At 44.3% G+C, this 21,389-nt stretch overlaps 1 protein-coding gene and 1 non-coding gene across 8 annotated transcripts; both read left to right on the top strand.

Annotated features, from left to right (window-relative positions):
- Positions 1 to 66: 66 nt before the first annotated feature.
- On the top strand, positions 67 to 21,076 carry CHD4 (chromodomain helicase DNA binding protein 4). Of its 7 annotated transcripts, none has more exons than XM_010717978.3 (39): positions 67 to 636; positions 2,586 to 2,713; positions 2,901 to 3,092; positions 3,475 to 3,593; positions 4,029 to 4,270; positions 4,354 to 4,481; positions 4,601 to 4,736; positions 5,146 to 5,327; positions 5,457 to 5,696; positions 6,532 to 6,735; positions 6,825 to 7,030; positions 7,317 to 7,448; positions 7,699 to 7,795; positions 8,165 to 8,356; positions 8,452 to 8,652; positions 9,492 to 9,629; positions 12,193 to 12,314; positions 12,441 to 12,614; positions 12,939 to 13,080; positions 13,787 to 13,918; positions 14,013 to 14,130; positions 14,333 to 14,457; positions 14,749 to 14,986; positions 15,155 to 15,327; positions 15,479 to 15,659; positions 15,735 to 15,845; positions 16,012 to 16,097; positions 16,177 to 16,310; positions 16,561 to 16,705; positions 16,895 to 17,060; positions 17,408 to 17,517; positions 17,694 to 17,826; positions 18,070 to 18,147; positions 18,270 to 18,407; positions 18,503 to 18,611; positions 18,925 to 19,057; positions 19,983 to 20,178; positions 20,312 to 20,455; positions 20,588 to 21,076. In XM_010717978.3, the coding sequence occupies exons 1-39, from the start codon at positions 540 to 542 to the stop codon at positions 20,647 to 20,649; spliced, it is 5,784 nt and encodes a 1,927-aa protein (XP_010716280.1). In that variant the 5' UTR covers positions 67 to 539; the 3' UTR covers positions 20,650 to 21,076. The 7 variants fall into 7 exon arrangements, with proteins under 7 accessions (XP_010716280.1, XP_010716318.1, XP_010716274.1 ...); XM_010718016.3 differs by having other exon boundaries at positions 20,312 to 20,487; XM_010717972.3 differs by having other exon boundaries at positions 16,009 to 16,097.
- Positions 17,088 to 17,228, top strand: LOC116216253. Its single transcript, XR_004158706.1, has one exon.
- Positions 21,077 to 21,389: the final 313 nt, after the last annotated feature.

The following is a 21,389-nucleotide window of genomic DNA, read 5'->3' as shown; positions in this document are numbered from 1 at the left end:
TTGTGTGGGTCCTGGGGGCAGCGCGGCGGGCGGCCCGCTGAGTTCTTGCGGGAGGGTTCTGCAGCAGTGCGGGACCGCTGGACGCCGCCCTGACGGAGCGCCGGGCGGCTCAAGGTCCCTGTGGGAAGGCCGGCTCCCCTCCCCGCCTTCTCCCAGACGAAGGTAGAAATAACCTAGGGCGCTCATTCCGGTCTGGCACCGACTGCGGGAGCCAGGAGGATCTTCCTATAGGACAGCTGTTTTGGCTCCCTGTGAGGAATGAGTTGCTGACTCAGTTTAACGTCTACTGTCTTAAAGCCTGCTTCATCACAACTCTGATGTGATACCTGCTGCTGGAGTGCCTGTTGTCCATCGGCTTCCAGGGCGATGAAATCACTATCTAAGCATTTTCTCGATAATCCTCTTGGTTGCACTATTGCTTGGGAAACCGGGTTTTGCGTCTGCTATAACTTTCTCTTGATTCTTTTCGATGAAGTACCGGCTTCGCCGGCAGGAAGGCAGCACTTCTGTGAGCCTGGGCCTCCCCTGGTTCAGAGGATATGGCATCGGGCATCGGATCTCCGTCGCCGTGCTCAGGGGGCAGTGATGATGACGAGATGGAGATTCTGCTGAACAGTGCTATCCCCCAGCATCAAGGTATTGAGGGTCTGCAGGGCACGCATGTGAGGTGGGGCAATGCTGTCCTTAGGTTGGATATGTGAAATAAATGCTCCATTTAGGAGGAGGAATGTCCCTTCGACTAGGAGTTGGCATATGTTTTTGATTTTTACTATTGGAATCCTAATTCCAAGTGGAGCAGATTTTGTTCCAGGATATCACAGGTTGTCAGGGGCTTATGCTTTGGGGGAGTGAGCAGTCAGTGGTATGTCCAGTTTTCACCAAAATGTCTGTGAGTTTCATATTCACTGAAGGAGGAGGGGGAGGTGGGCTGCGTATGTGAAAGGGCAGGATGTCTGGCTGCTTCATCTAGGATCTTGGGTTTGCTGCTGTCCAGAGCAAACTGCCCTGGGCTCTTGCATGACCCACTTTTTCTTTGCCACACCCAATTATTGAGGCTTCTGGTGGCTCGTTTTCTGTACTGCCTACTCACCTTTGCTTTTTAGGTAGTCTTTGTACCTTGCCTTGTCCACTTTGCATGCATCCTCATCTACATGAGACTGGGGTTAGAGCCCTGGGTGCTCTTCTGTTTTGAACATTATTGATGTGTGTAGAAAGCAAGCCATCAACATCTGGCTTCTGTGCTTCCTTGCAAAAAGGGATTGTATGTATCTTGATGTGCTGGGCTGTAAGACAAATTTGAGTTTTCCCACCAAGCCATGCCTGTTGTAGTATCAAATGAGAAAACGTTGCAAGTGGAGAGGCAAAACATTATCAAAGGCTTGGCTTTTTTGTTTGCTTGGCTTTTTTCTAGAGTTTTGACTCCAGCTGCATTTGGTACCTCTTAGGTGGAGCGGAGATGGTCATTAAGCCTTTTGAGGAAAATCTTGTTGGAAAAATAACTGTTAAAATCACTGCAGACTTGAGAGCTTTAGGGAAAAGCAATGGAAGGGATGGGATACTAAGCTCTGCAAAAGAACTAGCTGGAGAAGATGTGGAATCCCCATAGGAGCTGGTGTTGTAGGACTGCATGAGCAAAGAGTTGCTAATTAGTTGGCACAGTGGCAGGACTGCAAGACCCCAAATTCCAAGAGCTCTCCTTCTTCTGCTTCATCTGCCTGCTGCAGCTCCCTGACCTGTGGCTACCTCCATCCTGGCCAGCTCCTGTGGTCAGGAGGCCATTTTCCCTTGGAGGGAGAAGGAGTGACTCTGGCTGTGTGCAATGGGCGGGGCAGCAGGAGGGAGCGAATGGCTGGGCTGCTCTCAGAGCCTGCCACAAAGGAAAGGGTTGCCTGGCTCTCCCCCGGGGTCGGGAGAGGTAGTAGGAGCACAGATGGAAGTGGTGGTGGTGGGGAGTTGGCTGCTTGTCCCTGCACCGGGAGCTTGCTTGCTAGCTGATGACAAAGAGGGAAGGGGTGGAGAGAAAGCTATGTAAGTCTGGGTTAGAATTGAGTTGCTAAGAAGCAGTCTACCTATGGAGGACAAGTAGTGACTTGGTGGACTGTGTTTTGAATGTATTTTAATATCTGTAAGCTGTAGGATGTTCTATTCTTGTGAAAAGAAGTTAAATACTTTTTTTTATTCTAGAGGACTGAAATGTTATCTTCAGGTTGTCAAACATACTTTCTAAATGTGCTCACTGTTTTAATTCCTTTAGGTATGGTAATCTACTCTGTGCCCTTGTTTTTCAGTTAGGGCAAACTTCTGGTCCCTAAGAGCTGCTTTGTTTGGAGAATGCCTCCTCTAGAGGAATATTCTGGAAGCGGGCCTTGTTGGAGGGAGGAAAGGGTGTGTGGTAGTAATTTGCCATACCATTGACTAGTAAATGTTGTGAACAGTAACAAGGTATAAACAATAATAGGGTAAGCAAGCACTTCTGTGTTTGTAAGTATGTAGCAAGAAGTAGACAGATTCAATGATGTCTGTGGGAAGTGGGCTGGGCTGTAGTGTGCAAATGGCTTTTGAGTGGGATGTCACCTCTTCTCCAGAACATGAAGAGGAGCCAGAAGAAGAGCTTCTGTCAGAGGCTGAGACACTCAAAATCAAAAAGAAAAAGAAACCCAAGAAGCTAAAGGAACCCAAAGTGCCCAAACTCAGCAAGCGTCAGAAGAAAGAGGTGAGGGAAAGGATGTCTCAAATCATGTTCTAAAATATGGCTATGGGGTGAGGAGGCTTGCTTTGTTGTTGACTTAGGAAAGCAAACCTCTGTATGAATCCTTTAAAGCTTGGATAGTGTGGCATATAGTGCTTATCCAGGGTATTTTCTCACAGCTGCCTGATCTTCTCTCTCCCTCCTTCCCCAGCTTGGGGACAGTTCTGGTGAAGGCAATGAGTTTGTGGAGGAAGAAGAGGAGGTTCTGCGCTCTGATAGTGAAGGCAGTGACTACACTCCTGGGAAGAAGAAAAAGAAGAAATTAGGACCAAAGAAGGAAAAGAAAAGCAAAGCAAAGCGCAAGGAGGAAGAAGAAGAGGAGGAAGAAGATGATGACTCCAAGGTGAGAAGTGACCCATCTGGCTTACTCCTTGTTTCTCAGTTCCATGTGGATTTGAGGGATTAGTCTCTGACAGCATATGGAGTGGGGAACAGTTTAGTCTCTTTTTTTTCCTCTGAACAGCCTGACCTGACTATTTCCCTCATTGCATGCCTTTCCTTCTCCTACCTTAAATACTGAATCCAAAGGATTTTCCTACTCTGATGTTCTAGTGAGGCTGTGTCCTATGGCAGTGACAAGTGGAGAGCGGCTGGTGGAAATCCCCCAGTCTTGACCCAGTGGGTCATCTGTAGTTGGAAGATGTATGTATGATATAGATGTGTGGAAGTACTCTCTTCTGGAATGTATGCTTTTGCTCAAAGTGGCCATGATTCTTTTTTGACAGGAGCCAAAGTCATCTGCTCAGCTCCTGGAGGACTGGGGCATGGAAGATATTGATCATATCTTCACAGAGGAGGACTACCGCACTCTCACCAACTACAAAGCTTTCAGCCAGTTTGTTAGGTGAATTGCAAGTCTCTGAAGAAGGAATAAAAAAAAAAAAGGGGGACAAGAACTAGGTCTTGGGTTGTTTTTTTTTGTTTTGTTTGTTTTGAACCTTGAGACATGTTAGGGACACTAGCTCCCCACCTAGAACAAACACCTGAAGCAACACTAAAATATTTGATTCACATATCTTGTTTTCAGCAGTCAAGATGATGCAAGTCTTTGCTTTTGGTCTGCTTTCTTCTCTAATATGTTTAGTTCCATTTTGCTTCCAAAATCACAGAGCATTTGTGTCCATGCTGTGTGAAGGGTGGAAATAGAGCTTCATTGGCTGTTGAGATTGGAGACTAGAAAGGAATATAGTTTGAGAGAGAAGGACTGATGGGGGGGAGGGGAGAAGGGAAATTAACAAGAAACTGTTTTGGTAACTCTTTTTTCCTTAACTGTATACAGACCACTTATTGCGGCCAAGAACCCTAAAATAGCTGTGTCGAAGATGATGATGGTACTGGGAGCCAAATGGAGGGAGTTCAGCACAAATAACCCCTTCAAGGGAAGTTCAGGTGCATCTGTGGCTGCTGCTGCAGCTGCAGCTGTTGCAGTAGTGGAGAGTATGGTGACAAATGTGGATGCTGTGCTGCCACAGCCCCCTGTAGATGTGCCACTCAGGAAAGCCAAGACAAAGGAAGGCAAAGGTGAGATTAAAAAATCTGACAGGGTGTTAATGAGTGGTGTTGAGACGGTAGTCCTTGTGACTCACAGGTTTCTCTGTTCCCAGGACCCAATGCCCGGCGGAAACCAAAGGGCAGTCCTCGTATTCCTGATATCAAGAAACCTAAAACAAAGAAAGTGGCACCTTTGAAAATCAAACTGGGAGGATTTGGTTCCAAGCGTAAAAGGTCATCGGTAAGTGACCCTCCTTCCTTGACATTCTGATGGCATGCTAGAAATGCTGGGATCTGTACAGGATTGCTGTCCACGGCATACATGCCTGGACAGCATAGCTTCCTTCTTACCTACCTCAGAGTGAAGATGATGACCTGGATGTGGAGTCAGACTTTGATGATGCCAGCATCAACAGCTACTCTGTTTCAGATGGATCTACAAGTCGCAGTAGCCGCAGTCGTAAAAAACTCAAAGCTGGAAAAAAGAAAAAGAAAGGTATTGCTCCATTGTCAGCTGGAGACAGAATTGCAGTTAATTGTGTAGAGAAATGAGGAGAATGTCATTTGGATGCTTAACAGCATACTTGAGGGAGGAAAATTAATGGAGAAGGAACCTGATACTATTCCTAAGAAGGAAAAGGTGCTCAGGAAATCTTTCATCAACTTGGTAGAGAAACAGATACAATACTGAGTATTCCTAGCCTAAGCTACACCTTTAATTTCACGAGTGGAGGGAGGCCCAAAGGGACCTCCTTGCTCCGTTTAGTACATGAATGCATTTAGAGTTTTGAATTCTGGATCTCTGTAACTACATAGGCTGTTGCTGTTGAGGGAATACGCTTCCTTGCTGTAGAAAGCCTTTATCTGTGCCTTGCACTGCTCTAACTCTTCTTCACCCTCTGCAGGTGAGGAGGATTCCACAGTGGCTGTGGATGGCTATGAGACTGATCACCAGGACTACTGTGAGGTGTGCCAGCAGGGAGGAGAAATCATACTGTGTGACACCTGTCCTCGTGCCTACCACATGGTTTGCCTGGACCCAGACATGGAGAAAGCCCCAGAGGGCAAATGGAGCTGCCCGCACTGTGTGAGTATTAGATTATCCCAAACTGTGCAAGTGATTGTGAAGGGGGGAGGTCAAGTGACTTAATGCTGTTCTGTACAAATAAAGTCACAAATGTGTCAGTGTGACTTTTCTGATCTCTTGCTCCTGTAGGAAAAAGAGGGCATTCAGTGGGAAGCCAAGGAGGATAACTCTGAAGGTGAAGAGATCCTGGAAGATGTTGTGGGGGATGCTGAAGAGGAAGATGACCACCATATGGAGTTCTGTAGAGTCTGCAAGGATGGAGGAGAGCTGCTGTGCTGTGATGCATGTCCTTCATCCTATCACATTCACTGTCTGAATCCCCCATTGCCAGAGATTCCCAATGGGGAGTGGCTGTGTCCTCGCTGCACTGTGAGTTTCTGCTTCTACTGTTCTTCTGTTGTTGAAAGAGAGGATGGATCTAATTCTATTTAATCATCACATTTTCCTGTAAATGTTAAGTCCTTAGAGAAGACTCTTGGTTTTTTTTTTTGTTTTTGTTATAGTTTACTGAGACCTGGTTGTCCGTGGTTGGATTGTACCTTGCAGCTTGGTTGGTTTTTCTTTCCCCTGGAGAGCAGGGAGGATGGGCTTATAACCATGCTGAAGCTCAATCTTGGACTGTATTTTTTATGTCTACAATGATATGAATGCAAAAAAACTGAGCACTTAAAATATTCTAAACCAATGAGCTAAGTGGCTTTTGTGCTGCAGTGTCTGTAATGCCAAGCCCTCTCTTAGTTGATGGTTGAGGGAAGTTTCACACTTACATGATGTCATTGAAATCAAGTATTGTAAATTGTTAGATGCATTCATTAGATGATAAGGACTTTTAAGATGATGAACAAAATGCAGTCTGCTTCGGGGCCTGTCCCTGTGCTAGACTGACAGTTTTACGGGAAAACATTTTCTGTATGAACTCTCATTGGAGTTGGGTGGACTGAATTTTTGAGATCCTAGAGAGATGACTAAATTTAGGGACTGAATTCAGCTTGGTATTTGCTAGTCCTGGAAAAAAGACAAACTGGAAGAAGCTAAAAAATGCTAGAAATAATAGAGTGAACGTTTCTAAGCCCAAAGAGAGAATCCTACCTATGTAGTAAAGCTGCTAAAGAAGAGAACTGTAACTCTCTGTACAGTCTCTGCTCCTCAGCACTTGATGTTAGAATACTTGCAGCCTGATGTGACAAACTCTCTACCTTTTCAGTGCCCAGCTCTGAAAGGAAAGGTTCAGAAGATCTTGATCTGGAAATGGGGTCAGCCACCAGTTGGCCCTGCACCACCACGTCCACCTGATGCAGATCCTAATGCTCCTCCCCCTAAGCCTCTGGAGGGTCGACCTGAAAGGCAGTTCTTTGTCAAATGGCAGGGCATGTCCTACTGGCACTGCTCTTGGGTGTCAGAGTTGCAGGTGAGTTTAAATCCCTTAACCCTATCATAAGGGTGGTTAGATATTTCTGGGGAGAGATTATTACAATCTAACTTTCTTTCCTACTCCAGCTGGAGCTGCACTGTCAGGTAATGTTTCGAAATTACCAACGCAAGAATGATATGGATGAGCCACCTTCAGGGGACTTTGGAGGAGAAGAAGAGAAAAGTCGTAAGAGAAAAAACAAGGACCCCAAATATGCTGAAATGGAGGAGCGCTTCTATCGATATGGGATCAAACCAGAGTGGATGATGATCCATAGAATCCTTAATCATAGGTAGGGGAAGAAGCAAAGATGGTTTTGTGGGTTTTTTTTTTTTTCATCAAAATACCTGTCCCAGTGGAAGAGCAGGACAGTTTTTAACGACAGCTATAGACAGGGCTGAGAGAGCTGATGAACTAAAGTGTGTCATAACTGAGAGGAAAAAGTGGGAGTTCTGTTTATGAAAAATATTGTTTCTGTAGCTTCTTTAAAGCATCCTTTTCTCCTTTCCTATTTGAATGGAATGAGTAAGTGCTATCTTTCCATTGTGCTTAACACTTACTGGTTTTTTCCCCCTCAGTGTGGATAAGAAGGGGAATGTCCACTATTTGATTAAATGGAGAGACCTACCCTATGACCAGGCATCATGGGAAAGTGAGGATGTGGATATCCAAGATTATGACCTTTACAAGCAAGCCTATTGGAATCACAGGTAGGAGAAATACCAAGGTAACATTCTTTTCCCTTGAGAAAAGTATTTGGGTATGTCAGGACCTGTCTGGATGCATGGAGATAGAAAGGAAGCATCTTGTTGATTCCTTATTCCTTTGGTTGGAGGACTTTTCCCCATTCTCTTGAGCATATTTGAATTGCTTGTTTACCCGCTGTTCTTTGCAATAGTTTTCCTTGGTCTGTTATGAAAGTTGTTCCATTTTTGTATTCATGGGGCTGTCTTCTTGTAGGGAGCTGATGAGAGGTGAAGAGGGAAGGCCTGGTAAGAAGCTAAAGAAAGTGAAGATGCGGAAACTGGAAAGGCCACCTGAAACTCCCACAGTAGATGTAAGTTGCTGTTTACTGCTTAGGCACTACCTGATACTACTGGTTATTTTGAGTGGGGCTGGGACTTGTGGGCTATATAGAGAACTTGAAGGGTGAGGAGCACTTGGCTCACAATTTCTTCCTGGCCCAAAAAGTAGATAGGTTATAGAACCTTTAGATTAAGACCCATCTTGTCCATTGGGAAGAGACTGGCTGGCTCTTGATGGAAGATTTGGACACCTTTTGGCCTGTTAGGGATTTGGCGCTAGGATTAATCTGATTTCTGTGGGATGTCAATCTACAGTAGGGAATGTGAGTGACTGGGGAAGGAGTCTTGATAGTTCCATACCTATGGTAAATGATCTTAACTCTTCCTTCTTTCCAATGTAGCCGACAGTGAAGTATGACCGGCAGCCGGAGTATCTTGATGTAACAGGGGGAACCTTGCATCCTTACCAACTGGAAGGACTGAACTGGCTGCGATTCTCTTGGGCCCAGGGCACAGATACAATTTTAGCTGATGAAATGGGTCTGGGAAAGACTGTGCAGACAGCTGTGTTCCTGTATTCCCTATACAAAGAGGTGAGAGGCAACATGTTGCTAGAACACTATCTGGAGAGATTAATGCATCTGCTCACTTAGGCAGCATCTAATGCTCTTACTGATTCTGTTCATAGGGCCACTCAAAGGGACCCTTCTTAGTGAGTGCCCCCCTCTCCACAATTATCAACTGGGAACGAGAATTTGAGATGTGGGCACCAGATATGTATGTAGTGACCTACGTTGGGGACAAAGACAGTCGAGCAATCATCCGTGAGAACGAGTTCACTTTTGAGGATAATGCCATACGTGGAGGCAAAAAAGCATCCAGAATGAAGGTAATACAAGCCTGAACTGGAAGAGGAGGTGCACTGGAATGGCTTTCAGCAACTGAGATTCAAGTGCTCTGGAGACTGTGGGAGCTGATAATACTTTTGTTTCCAAGGGGAAATAACTGCAAGTTGATGACTAAGTGGGGATTTTGTTAGGCTCTTACTGTAGACTGCTTTTAAACATTTCTGACAGTCTAAATTTTTACAGTACTGGAGAAAAAAGGAATCAACTAAGGCAATACTGACCATAAACAAGTCCTTTTGTTTTTCTGCTTAATCTGTCAAGTTGTGCATCGTACTTCCTACAGAATTGCCAGCCTGCATAAATATGAGCTGATACAGACCTGATGGAGGTATTTTTTAACAGAACCTCACTCTTCCTAGTTTAAAAAAAAAAAGGAACTAAAAATTTTCTCAGTAGGGTTAAATACAACTACTTGTTTTCCCTTAGTTTAACTGCAGGAACTACTGACAGTAACTTATTTGTTCTTGGATAAACTATTTATCCTCTAAGAATTCTCATTTTGATGAGACACTATTTCTGGTCTCTTTCCGTAAATGCCTCTATTTGCTGCTTAATTCTGTTATGAGAACTGGCAGCTATGCTGTACTAACAAGGGGTTGAGGAGACTTACATGTGTAAAACAAGCAGTAAGAGATTGGGAAAACTAGAATGTGTTGGGTAGCATTTTGGATATTGTGTCAGAAAACTACAGGTATGAAAAACTGTTTTGTTGTGCTGTTTGGCTATGGCTTGTTAGGACGACTCGGTGGAGAGACTCTATATCTCCTTTGTCCTGTGACATTCTCTTATGTCATTACTGTGTTTTCCTCTTACTTTGCAGAAGGAGGCAGCTGTGAAGTTCCATGTCCTTCTCACTTCTTATGAGTTGATCACAATTGATATGGCCATACTGGGATCTATTGACTGGGCATGTCTCATTGTAGATGAAGCTCATCGACTGAAGAACAATCAGTCTAAGGTACAGGAAAGAATAGGTAATAAGGTCTGTAAGCATTACATATATTGCAGAAGGTGTTCAGAAGATTAGATAGCTGATCCTGAACAAGTAAGTTTGTCTGCCAACTCTTACCTTACTCATATGTTCATTAGCAAATTTAATGCATTTTTGGGGGGCTTGAAGAGAAACAACCCTCATTTTAAACAGAAGAGAGAAACCTTTCATTTGGATATTGATTATCATTGGTAATAGCTTCACTAGTATGTTTCACTAATAAAAATAATGTTCTCTCTAGGTGAAAAGGCAATTGATGTATACTAGAAAACAAAAACCTGGGTGCTGCCATTCTCAGAAATGGGCTTCTGTGGAAGTAGAACATACATCTGGATCACCTCTGTTCTGGAGGGGCTAATCATATTGAGTATAAAAAAGCTGCATGGATTGCAATTATTCTGCTTCTAGAGGAATCTTGCCTTCTGCGTTCATCTAGCTCTTGTAGAGCTAATTAGATGTTATAGAAATGGGAGAAGTGGGCAGTAGTGTTCAACAATGCCTGGGTAAATGCTGAAAGCCATACAGCTGCGTTCATATGAGGCTGCACCTTTACCAGGCTTGTTTTAATTCAGTAGAATTGACTGTACTTTCTTAATCCAACCCCTCCGTAAGCTCTTGTGGTTTTAAATCTGATTGATTGTCTGTCTTCACCTAGTCTCTAGGGCTTAGTACACTAAAAGCAACTGCTAATGGAAATCTGGTTTTGTAGTTTCTTGCAGATGGTAAGACTAAGTTGCCTCTGTGTAGGGGATGAGAGGGGAGTGGGGAAGAGAAAACATAGATTTAGGTCTTCAGATCTGAGTGTGGTATCTTGTGATAGAGAGATATCAGCTGTACTTGCAGTCCAGTTTTGAGTTATTTTTACTGTAGGCGCTAAGATTGGGTGCTGTTCTGTGCTTAGAATTGGAATTATTGGAAACAGTATTGAACACTTACTATTTATGTTTATATTCATGAGCTGAAAGAGGATATAAAGGCTCAGTGTTGCACTATGACTAAGTAACAATTGGTTATCCATCAAGACTGTTAAATTTTCTTTTTTCTAAAGGAGTCATGTATCCCTTAAGGGCAGCTTTAGGTATTTGTATGCAAGACAGTTCTTGACAGACAGTGTTGGTTACCTGCCAAATAGTGGGTTTTACAGTTACAATGAGTAATTCTCATATTTTATTCCAAGATGAGAATGTTGTTGGCTATAACTACATAAAGCAATCCTCATGGAAGGCACCAGAAGAAATCCTTCTGGTATGATTAGCAAAATAAGTGGTGGTGTATTTCTTCTAATATTTGTCATCGAATACGAGAGCTATTCCAAAAGTAATGCCTCCTATTTTATTATATTGGCTCACAACATCAAATGCGTATCTTGGTGATACGACAGAGGTTCAATCTTCTACCAGTATTAATAGATTTTGTTGCTGTGCGACAGATGGAAGCAGAGGAGCAGTCTGACAAAATGGCACCTGACATGAAAGTGCACGTGAAACAAAAGTGTTGCTGAATTCCTCCACGTGGACAAAATGGCACCCACTGACATCCATTGATGCTTGCTGAATGTTTATGCAGGCCAAACAGTGGATGTGAGTGCAGTGAGGCAGTGGGTAGCATGTCTCAGCAGTGGTGACAGTGATGTTAAAGACAAGCCACATTCTGGATAGCCATGTACAGCGGGTGGAATGCAGGCTTTTGTTCATCACTGGTGAAAATGCATAGCTAATGGTAATGACTGAGTTGGAAAAAAAAATAGCGTTTTGTAGCTGACAATTTGCTCAGTAAGATAATATTGTTATGCTGTTTGTATCTGTTGTAGTTTCCATGGAAGTAAATAGGAGGCGTTACTTCTGGAGCAACCTACATACAAGCTACTCTCATTCAGTTTGACATTGTATCATGTTAAGTATAAAATAAGTCCATAAATTACTACTTTATTGTCACTTTGTGCGAGTGAACATGGTATACTTGTGCTTTTCAGTTCAGTACTGTAACTGCTTGCGAGCTCTGTCTAGAATGACTTCATTGTTGTGAAAGCTAGTACAAATTACTTTAAAGATATATTGGCAAACCCTTGACTCTTTCTCCTCTGCTTGTTCAGAATTCTGAAATGCTGCCAGGATTAGTATGAATAGGAAGAGTGACTTAGTTATTTCTAGAAGTCTTGAGGCAGAGAAGTAAAAATGTAGAATGCTAATTTAGGAGGAAAAAGTACATAGTATAGCAATCTGGAAATGATTGGTGGTTTGAAAGCTTGTAACTTAAAAAAGCAAAGGAAACCTTTTAGTACCTGATGACTTACAGGACTTGTCACAGTCATGTTTCAGTTATGCAGAACAGTGATCCGAATAAGATCAGTCTTGTGATGCTGATTGGAATGGCAACTGCTAGGAGCACTTGTTCAAACAGCTGATGGGAATCTACATCTAAACTGCAGTTTGCTGGGGTTTTTTTAAGAGTATTTTTTACTAGGACTATGACTGACTTCTAAGCCTCTGTTTTTTCCCTTTTTATTCCTTCCCTGCTCCCTACTTCACAGTTCTTTCGTGTGCTGAATGGTTATTCCCTCCAGCATAAGCTGCTGCTTACAGGAACTCCCCTGCAGAACAACCTGGAAGAACTGTTTCACCTGCTGAACTTCCTGACACCAGAGAGATTCCAGTAAGTCTTGCAGTGCAAACCAGGCCAAATTTGCCTTTCTTGTCACTCTATCCCCCTGGTTGTTGTTTTTTTTTTTTTTGTGACAATTTCTTTAGTGGCTTTTGCTTACTGTCTGTTTCTCCACAGTAACTTGGAGGGCTTCTTAGAAGAGTTTGCAGATATTGCCAAGGAAGATCAGATCAAGAAACTACATGACATGCTGGGCCCACACATGCTGAGACGCCTCAAAGCTGATGTTTTCAAGAACATGCCATCTAAGACTGAGCTTATTGTCAGAGTGGAGTTGAGTCCTATGCAGAAGTGAGTGTGAGGATGGAGGGATCACTAGCTGTTGAATTACTACTGTTTTGTTCTGCAGTTCCAAAGAGGATGTGGAAATAGACTCATCCTCACTGTAGGGCTTTCTGCACAGTGGATAGGAGGAAAATTTTGTGTTGCCGCAGAGGGGAGGAGTAATCCTGTGCTTTGATGTAGAGGGATGAAATGGATAGTAACTGCCACTGGCAGAGCAGTCTAGGTAGCTGGCAGGTAATGCCAGGAACTGTTCAGACATGAGCAAGTGTGTGTTAGTCATTCTCGTGAAGATGTTTGAGTTGTAGTTTTTATTTTCTTTGTTATTTTCAGGAAATACTATAAATATATTTTGACAAGGAACTTTGAGGCGCTGAATGCACGTGGTGGTGGTAACCAAGTTTCATTACTCAATGTTGTTATGGATCTGAAGAAGTGCTGTAACCACCCCTACCTCTTTCCTGTGGCTGCTATGGTATGTCCTGTTGCTTACTTATTCTTACATAGACAAATTCCCAGCTGGCTGCTATGGGGGAGCCATTGAGCTCCCTGTGAAGTTTTGGAGGGATTCTCTTTTCTGTTCTTACACTTGTCTATTTTTCTGTTTTTGTGTTAAACTCATGAACTGGAAGCCCTCTCCTTTTTCAGGATCTTTATTTTTTGAAGTTGGGATAACCTTGTGATCCTTGCAGAATGGATCACAGGAAACTTGCGTCAAGAGGCTATTGATCGATTTTAATGGAGGGCAGAGTAGGGACTGAATTAGAAAGGGGAGATCTAGGAAACAGAAAATGCATGGAGTTGTTTTGTATGAGCAGTGCTACACATTGTGTTCAGTTGACTTAAGTGAGTCAGCTGGTGATGAACACAAGAAAGAACTAATGTCAAGATACATTCATAGAATCATAGAATGGCCTGGGTTGAAAAGGACCACAATGATGATCTAGTTTCAACCCCCCCTGCTCTGTGCAGGGTTGCCAGCCTCTAGACCAGGCTAGCAGAGCTACATCCAGCCTGATCTTGAATGCCTCCAGCGATGGGGCATCCACAACCTCCTTGGGCGTCCTGTTCCAGTGTGTTACCACCCTCTGTGTGGAAAAACTTCCTCCTAATATCTAACCTAAACCTCCTCTGGCTCAATTCTAACAGTTTTCTTTCTTGCCCCCACTCTTTCTTTTCAGGAAGCTCCAAAAATGCCAAATGGCATGTATGATGGTAGTGCTCTTATTCGAGCATCTGGAAAGTTGTTGCTGCTCCAGAAGATGTTAAAGAATCTCAAGGAAGGAGGTCACAGAGTGCTCATATTCTCTCAGGTATATGGGAAGTTCTGTCTGTGAGGAAGGGAGCTTGTTGATCTGGTGTCTCCTTGTCCCTCACTTTTTTTTTCTGGTGATTTTTGATATACAGATGACTAAAATGTTAGACCTTCTGGAAGACTTTCTAGAACATGAAGGGTACAAATATGAGCGGATTGATGGAGGAATCACAGGAAACATGCGTCAAGAGGCTATTGATCGATTTAATGGTAAGGATTCTCCTTCACATACAAAATGAAAATGGTTGTCTTGTATGTGGTTAGTGGTCAGTATAGGATTGAATGTAGCCTATCTTCCATTGCTGTCCTGGAATCTTTAATTAGTGGTGATTCTTCTGAGGTTATGTGGGTTGAGTAACAATCCTTGAGTGATGTACTCCTGCTTGATTAATTTTATCTCCTTTTATCCAAGCTCCTGGTGCTCAGCAGTTCTGCTTTCTGCTTTCAACTCGAGCTGGGGGTCTTGGTATCAACTTGGCCACAGCAGATACTGTGATTATTTATGACTCAGACTGGAACCCGCACAACGATATCCAGGTGAGTTTGAGTGAGATTACTTGCTATGGAGCCCTTGTGAGGAAGAGGGACATGAATGTGTCAGGAGTAGTGAAGAAATATGATTTCCTTCTAGAAAGATGCAAAATTAGAACAATAAGGCTGGGTAGAGGTGGGAAATAAACAAGTGGAGTGTTTTCTTCCAAGGCATGTCTTAACTAATGTTAAGAGCAAATACGGAGGCAACTGGGGAATTTCTGTGGAGGTAGGTGGGGGTGTAGCAGACTAGTGCTTATATGGCTCCAGACTGTTCTGAACACATCTCTTCTCTAGGCCTTCAGCCGTGCACATAGGATTGGACAGAACAAGAAAGTAATGATATACCGCTTTGTGACAAGAGCATCAGTGGAGGAGCGCATCACTCAGGTGGCCAAGAAGAAGATGATGCTAACTCATCTGGTAGTGAGACCAGGGTTGGGCTCCAAGACAGGCTCCATGTCCAAACAGGAACTTGATGACATTCTCAAATTTGGCACTGAAGAGCTCTTCAAGGATGAGGCTACTGAGGGGGGTGAGTGCTTGAAAGTGATAATGGAGGAGATGGGGAGGACTGGATCTGTGTTTAGGAAGAAACTATAGTTACAGTGCTCATCACAGCTCTATGAAGAGGTCTGGGTGCCATATCCTTTCCTGGTCCCTTAAGATCCATGTGATTAAATGTCTACGCTTGCTTCCTCAGGGGATAACAAAGAAGGTGAGGATAGCAGTGTTATCCACTATGATGACAAAGCAATTGAGCGTCTGTTGGATCGGAACCAGGATGAAACAGAAGACACAGAACTTCAGGGCATGAATGAGTACCTCAGCTCTTTCAAAGTGGCCCAGTATGTGGTTCGTGAAGAGGAGATGGGGGTGAGTATGAGGTGTAGATCAACTAGAGTCTTCTGCCAACTGATACTCAGTTAAGCGCTGTTGCTTTTAAGGGCAAGTAGACATGTATCTGCTCAAACACTGGGGTTTGGAACATATGGTTCCTAATTTATTTTTCACCTCTGTGTGGCAGGAGGAGGAAGAAGTGGAACGGGAGATTATTAAGCAGGAAGAGTCAGTGGATCCTGATTACTGGGAGAAACTGCTCCGCCACCATTATGAGCAGCAACAGGAGGATCTGGCTAGGAATCTGGGCAAGGGCAAACGTATTCGCAAGCAAGTTAACTACAATGATGGCTCACAGGAGGATAGAGGTACAAACCTGGGGAAACTTGGGGGAAATGGGTGTAAGTATGTGTTACTGGAAGAATAACGGAGTAGTGTCTCAGGCTCACGTGCTGTTTTTCTTTCAGACTGGCAAGATGACCAGTCAGATAATCAGTCAGACTATTCAGTTGCTTCTGAAGAAGGGGATGAAGACTTTGATGAGAGATCTGAAGGTAAGCTCTGGTGAAGCCAGAATTCCTGGTTCACTTTCTATGTGTGAAAACATCTGGGACTTGATTTGGATGCTTGGTACACTTTGTGGTGCCCTTCTGCAAGGGTTCACACAACAATATACTGTGCATTGTCTGTTCTCCTCAGCTGTGTTTCTCTCTTCAGCAGCTCGTCGGCCTAGCCGCAAAGGCCTGAGAAATGATAAGGATAAGCCCCTGCCTCCTTTACTTGCCCGAGTGGGAGGGAACATTGAGGTAAGTAGTACCAGGATAGACTTTTGCATTCAAGCTACTTTGGTATGGCTCTTTCTATATGTTTTTTCTCTTACTCTAGGTCTTGGGTTTCAATGCCCGTCAGAGAAAAGCCTTTCTCAATGCTATCATGCGCTATGGAATGCCACCTCAGGATGCATTCACCACTCAGTGGCTTGTTCGGGACCTCCGTGGCAAGTCAGAGAAAGAGTTCAAGTAAGTACATTAGGTAGGGCTAGAAAATGGACAACATCTAGCCCCTTTAAAACTTTAGAATCATTAGGGTTGGAAAAGACTATTAAGATCATCTTGTCCAACTGTTGTCCTGTCATCACCATGCCCATTAGCTGTGTTCTGAAGTGCCACATCGTACTTTTCTTGAAAACCTCCAGGGCTGTTTACTTCTTCCTGAGCAGTGTTTTTTTTTTCTTTATTTATCTAACTGCTTGTCTCTTAACTGTGACAGGGCCTATGTCTCACTGTTCATGCGCCATTTATGTGAACCTGGAGCTGATGGTGCAGAGACATTTGCAGATGGGGTCCCACGGGAAGGTCTTTCTCGACAGCATGTTCTTACTCGAATTGGGGTCATGTCACTTATACGCAAAAAGGTGGGTGCATGGCAGAGCAATGTAACCTTCCCTTTTTGTACAGCTTCTCAAAGTCGTTGGGGTGCTGAACTAGAGTACTCTCTTCTTCACATGTTTCGTTGTGTGTTGAGTGATCAGTAACTTCTGGTTTGAGGATGAGGGTTTATATGACTCTTCTAGTTGACACGTCTTTCTCTCCTTCTCATGCAGGTGCAGGAATTTGAGCATGTGAATGGCCGCTGGAGTATGCCAGAACTGGCGGAGATAGAGGAGAACAAGAAACTTTCTCAACCAAGCTCACCTTCTCCCAAAACACCAACTCCTTCAACACCAGGGGATACTCAGCCAAATACACCTGCCCCTGTCCCTCCTCCTGGTGAGAGCTTCCCCCTTGCGCAGTCCTGTGTCCTGACCTCATTCTGGCTCTTCCCCTCACCGAAGCTGTGGTGGTGGGGTCTGGAGGTGGACGCAGATCAACTTAGCCTCTCAAGTTAGGAGGGTTGCTGAAGATATTTGCAAACCCTTAAAGGCAAGAGAGGATATTAGTGAAAATAAATACCCTATGTTTGTGGTTGGTAGGAAATATGTGGGTTCCTGCTTGAATGGCATAATCTCTAGGAGCAGAGGAGTTACGTGCTTGGTTGCAGTGGGGGAAACACTTCACTGATGGCTTCTTTCCTTTTTTTCCATCTGATGTGCTGCTCTGGCTTGGGGAATACACAGAAGAGGGAATAAAGGCAGAAGAAGGAGCTAGTAACAAGGAACAAGGAGAGTCCGCTGAACCAGAGAAAGAACTCAGTGCCTCTGCTAATGACCCAGAGGTCCCTATGGAGGTGGGTATTGGGATGCTAGTTTGCCTCATGCAGTTTCAAGTGTCTCTAGTCAGAGAGATTCTCCTCATGTTCTAACAACCAATGTAACAGTTTTGTGCATCTTTGCTTTCCAAACTGATTTGACTCTCTTGTTTGCATACGCTGCTTTGTTTCACTACTTGTTGATCTGTCCTCAGCAGTGTGCCCAGCCTGCAGAGACTGCGCCACAGGAAGCAAAATCCCCAGTGAACTCCACAGAAGCAGATGAGAAGAAAGAAGAACCAGAGGTGAAGGAAAGAACAGATGAGCCAATGGAAGTGGAAAGCAAAGGTATCTCTGGGGAGGTTGTTTAATAGCTTGAACACAAACAACTGGACAAAACACAGACATGAGTATCTTTCTAAAGCTGTATCACCTTAGCCTGAGTTCTTGAAGCAGACATAAACGTAGATAATCAGTGGGGATTGTTCCAAGAGTTTGGGCAGGGAGTCAGGGAACACTTAAGTTTCACTGACTGAGGAACAGAACCTTGGATTCAGCAGCTGTATCTCATACTCCCTTTCTCTCTTGCAGCTGATGTGGAGAAAGTAGAAGACAGAACACCTACTGAGAATACCTCTGAACCCCCTATAATCACCTTGGATGAGAAAGGTGAGTTGTGATAATTCCATTTCTGATTCCCTTCCTGACTCCCTCTCCTGCAAGGACTTCTTGTGAGTCCAACTTGCTGTGCTATCTGCCATGTGTCTTTCTAATGACTCCTGTGTGTACAGATGAGAAAAAGGATGATGATAAGAGAGATGTGGTGATGCTGCAGAATGGAGAGATGCTGAAAGAGTCAGTAGATGAAAGGCACAAAAAGGCAGTAAAACAACGGTTCATGTTCAACATAGCTGATGGTGGTTTCACAGGTAAGTGAAATCTTTTATATTTTAACTTATTTATATTCCCCCGTTCTCGTTCATGAGGTAACTTTCAGCTATTTTTGTGTTTCTTGCCTTTCCAGAATTACACTCCCTCTGGCAGAATGAAGAGCGGGCTGCAACTGTCACAAAGAAGACATATGAGATCTGGCATCGGCGTCACGACTACTGGCTGCTTGCTGGAATTATCAAGTATCCTTACCCTAGAAACCAGTTCTCTCCCCCTTGTGCTCTAAATCTTGTTGTGAAGGTGACTGTTTTGGGCCTGATTAGAACACTTCCAGTGAGAGTGCTTTTATCATTCAGTAGAGTGAAAGAAATGGTGGGAGGAGGGTTTTAGTGTTTGTGTAGTCAGGACCTAGCAGGAAATAGTTTTCATTCCTCCTGGCTCCTGTTCCTCCCCTCTTTGTATCCCCTTTCCCGACCCTTCTCAAGAACTGTATGCCTGAACTGTGTATTCCCATGTTCTCACTGCCTTTGTTTGCCTGAGCTCATCCCATCTCAGTCATGGCTATGCCCGTTGGCAAGATATTCAGAATGATCCGCGTTACGCCATCCTCAATGAACCATTCAAGGGGGAGATGAACAGGGGTAACTTCCTGGAAATAAAGAACAAATTCTTGGCAAGGAGATTCAAGGTAAGGTGCCTTCAGTGTGACAAGTGCCTTTCAGCAAAATGAGCATTTAAGAACAAGATGGTTGCCTTGCTAAGGTTGCTGTTTTGACACTTCCACTAAGAGTGAAGGCTTCTGCAGTGTTGTTTTTTTTCCCCCCCTCACAAACTGAATGTTTGTCAGAGTTAGGCAGTAGTTTCATGATAATATCCTTTTCTTTAGAAGTGGTGTTGGGGTGCTTGACTCTTTTCTCTCAATGTTTCTTCAGCAACTGGCATGCAGAAGGCTTCAAGTGTCTGTTTCCATTACAGCTTTTGCTTGGTGTACTGCAAACTATTCCTTGTGTCTAAGGGGAACTCAGAAACATTGTGTAGTGGTGAATTGGTGAAACAGTAGCTTTTAAACCATCTGATTCTACTTGGGAGAGACTATGATTTAGCTCTGGAAGCAAAGACCAACCCAAGTTAGGCTATGTTATCCTGAGTCTTGGAACTAAACATTAAATTAATGTAGTTTGGCTGATCAGCTCTGCTATAATAGAATTCAAATTGATTTCTTCAGAGATCTCTGACGTGTTTAACAGTTTTTCTTAAATTCTTCGTGTAAGTAGCATTGAATACTTCTCAGGTTCAAAAAAAAAAAAAAGCATCTCGTGTGCTTCATGCAAAAAGACCAACTCAACAAAGATTTACTTCAGAAGTCCTTTAAGAAGGCAAAGGAATAGGAATCTCTTCACAGCACTTCAGACTGCTTAATGAAACACTTTGTTTCTTGATATTTAGACCAAGCTAAGCAGAACCTTGTGAAAGGAGTTTCAGGGTCTTACCTTGTGACAGCCAACAACTAGATCAGAAAGAGACTGTGGTGGGGAGTGGAGGAGAATGTGCGAACAGGCTGCTTTTTCAGGCAACTGCTGGAAGACTTCTCTCATGACCGCTCCCTCTTGCAGCTCCTGGAGCAGGCACTGGTGATTGAGGAGCAGTTGCGGCGAGCTGCTTATCTGAATATGTCAGAAGACCCCTCTCATCCCTCAATGGCTCTGAACACACGTTTTGCAGAGGTGGAGTGCCTGGCTGAGAGTCACCAGCATCTATCCAAGGAGTCAATGGCTGGGAATAAGCCTGCTAATGCTGTGCTGCACAAAGGTGATGCTATGAGCTAAGCAAAAGTGGATGTGTTGAGCATCACTGTCCCCCCTGGTCTCTCCCATGTGTGGTGCCCTTTTTTTTTTTTTTTTTCCCCTTCTCTCCCCTGAATACTCATCCCTTTTTCTTCTAGTTCTGAAGCAGCTAGAGGAACTTCTGAGTGACATGAAGGCAGATGTGACGCGCTTGCCTGCCACTATTGCCCGTATCCCGCCGGTGGCAGTGCGCCTGCAGATGTCAGAACGCAACATCCTCAGCAGGCTCGCCAACCGCAGCAGTGAGCCCCCTCCACCGCCCCCTCCCCAACAAGTATGTGCCCTCCCTGCTTTGCAGGCGGGGGTGTCTCGGGGCTATGTGGGGAAATAGCCCCCATACCATGGAGTCTAGCAGCTGTTCTCTTGCCCTACAGGTGGCGCAGCAGCAGTGAGTCTCCAGCCCAGTGCTGTCAATCTTTTGGCCAAGCCGAAGTGACCCTCCCTACCCCACCCCTTCACACTCTGCCCCTCTGCCTGACATTCCTGACTGGGTGCTGTTTCCCTCCGTGGAAGCTGCTGTGCAAGTCTCTGGGAGGAGGAAAACCTCCTTCCACTGCGGCCAGCCCGCTGGAGCGAGGAGTGTGCTTAGGAGAGAGGGGGATGGATGGATGATGGACTCTGTACATAGTGACTGAAGGCCACGGTGCCATGTCTGTTACATGGAGAACCTGGCTGCGTTGCTCGCTGCCTCCGCCTGGAATTCCAGATTTTCAGTTTTCTAATTTTATTTTGGGTTTGTTTACTGAGGTGACTGCACAGACGAGATCAAGCAGAAGCCAGGACAGAGACAAAGCTACCTCCATCAAGATCCTTTTTAATACAGAAACTGACAGGACTTGTCCGCTAATTAAGCAGCTTGGAAAGAAAAAAAAAAAAAGGAGAAAAAAATCCAACAAAAAACAAAAGGAACAAAAGCAGAGCAAAATCTTGGTAGAACTGAAAAATAAAGTTTCCTTGTATTTTACTTTGTTGTTTCCCTTGAACCTTGCTGTAGTGCTGGCAGGAGGAGCTGGATTTTCCCCTAGCGTTAATGAGCTCTGGGTGCTTATTGCACTTGTGCTGCAGAAGTAATTTTTTTCCTGGGGCTTAAGCTCAGTGCTGCCGCCCGCCTTCTGCTTCTGCTGCCTTTCCGCCTCCCAGGATGGGTCGTGGAGGGCGCCTGTCCCGGCCGGCCTA

Source organism: Meleagris gallopavo, chromosome 1, assembly GCF_000146605.3.
Source record: "Meleagris gallopavo isolate NT-WF06-2002-E0010 breed Aviagen turkey brand Nicholas breeding stock chromosome 1, Turkey_5.1, whole genome shotgun sequence".
NCBI classification, from domain to species: domain Eukaryota; kingdom Metazoa; phylum Chordata; class Aves; order Galliformes; family Phasianidae; genus Meleagris; species Meleagris gallopavo.
The sequence above is the reverse complement of the archived record's forward strand: the minus strand, read 5'-3'. Positions and strand labels throughout refer to the sequence as shown.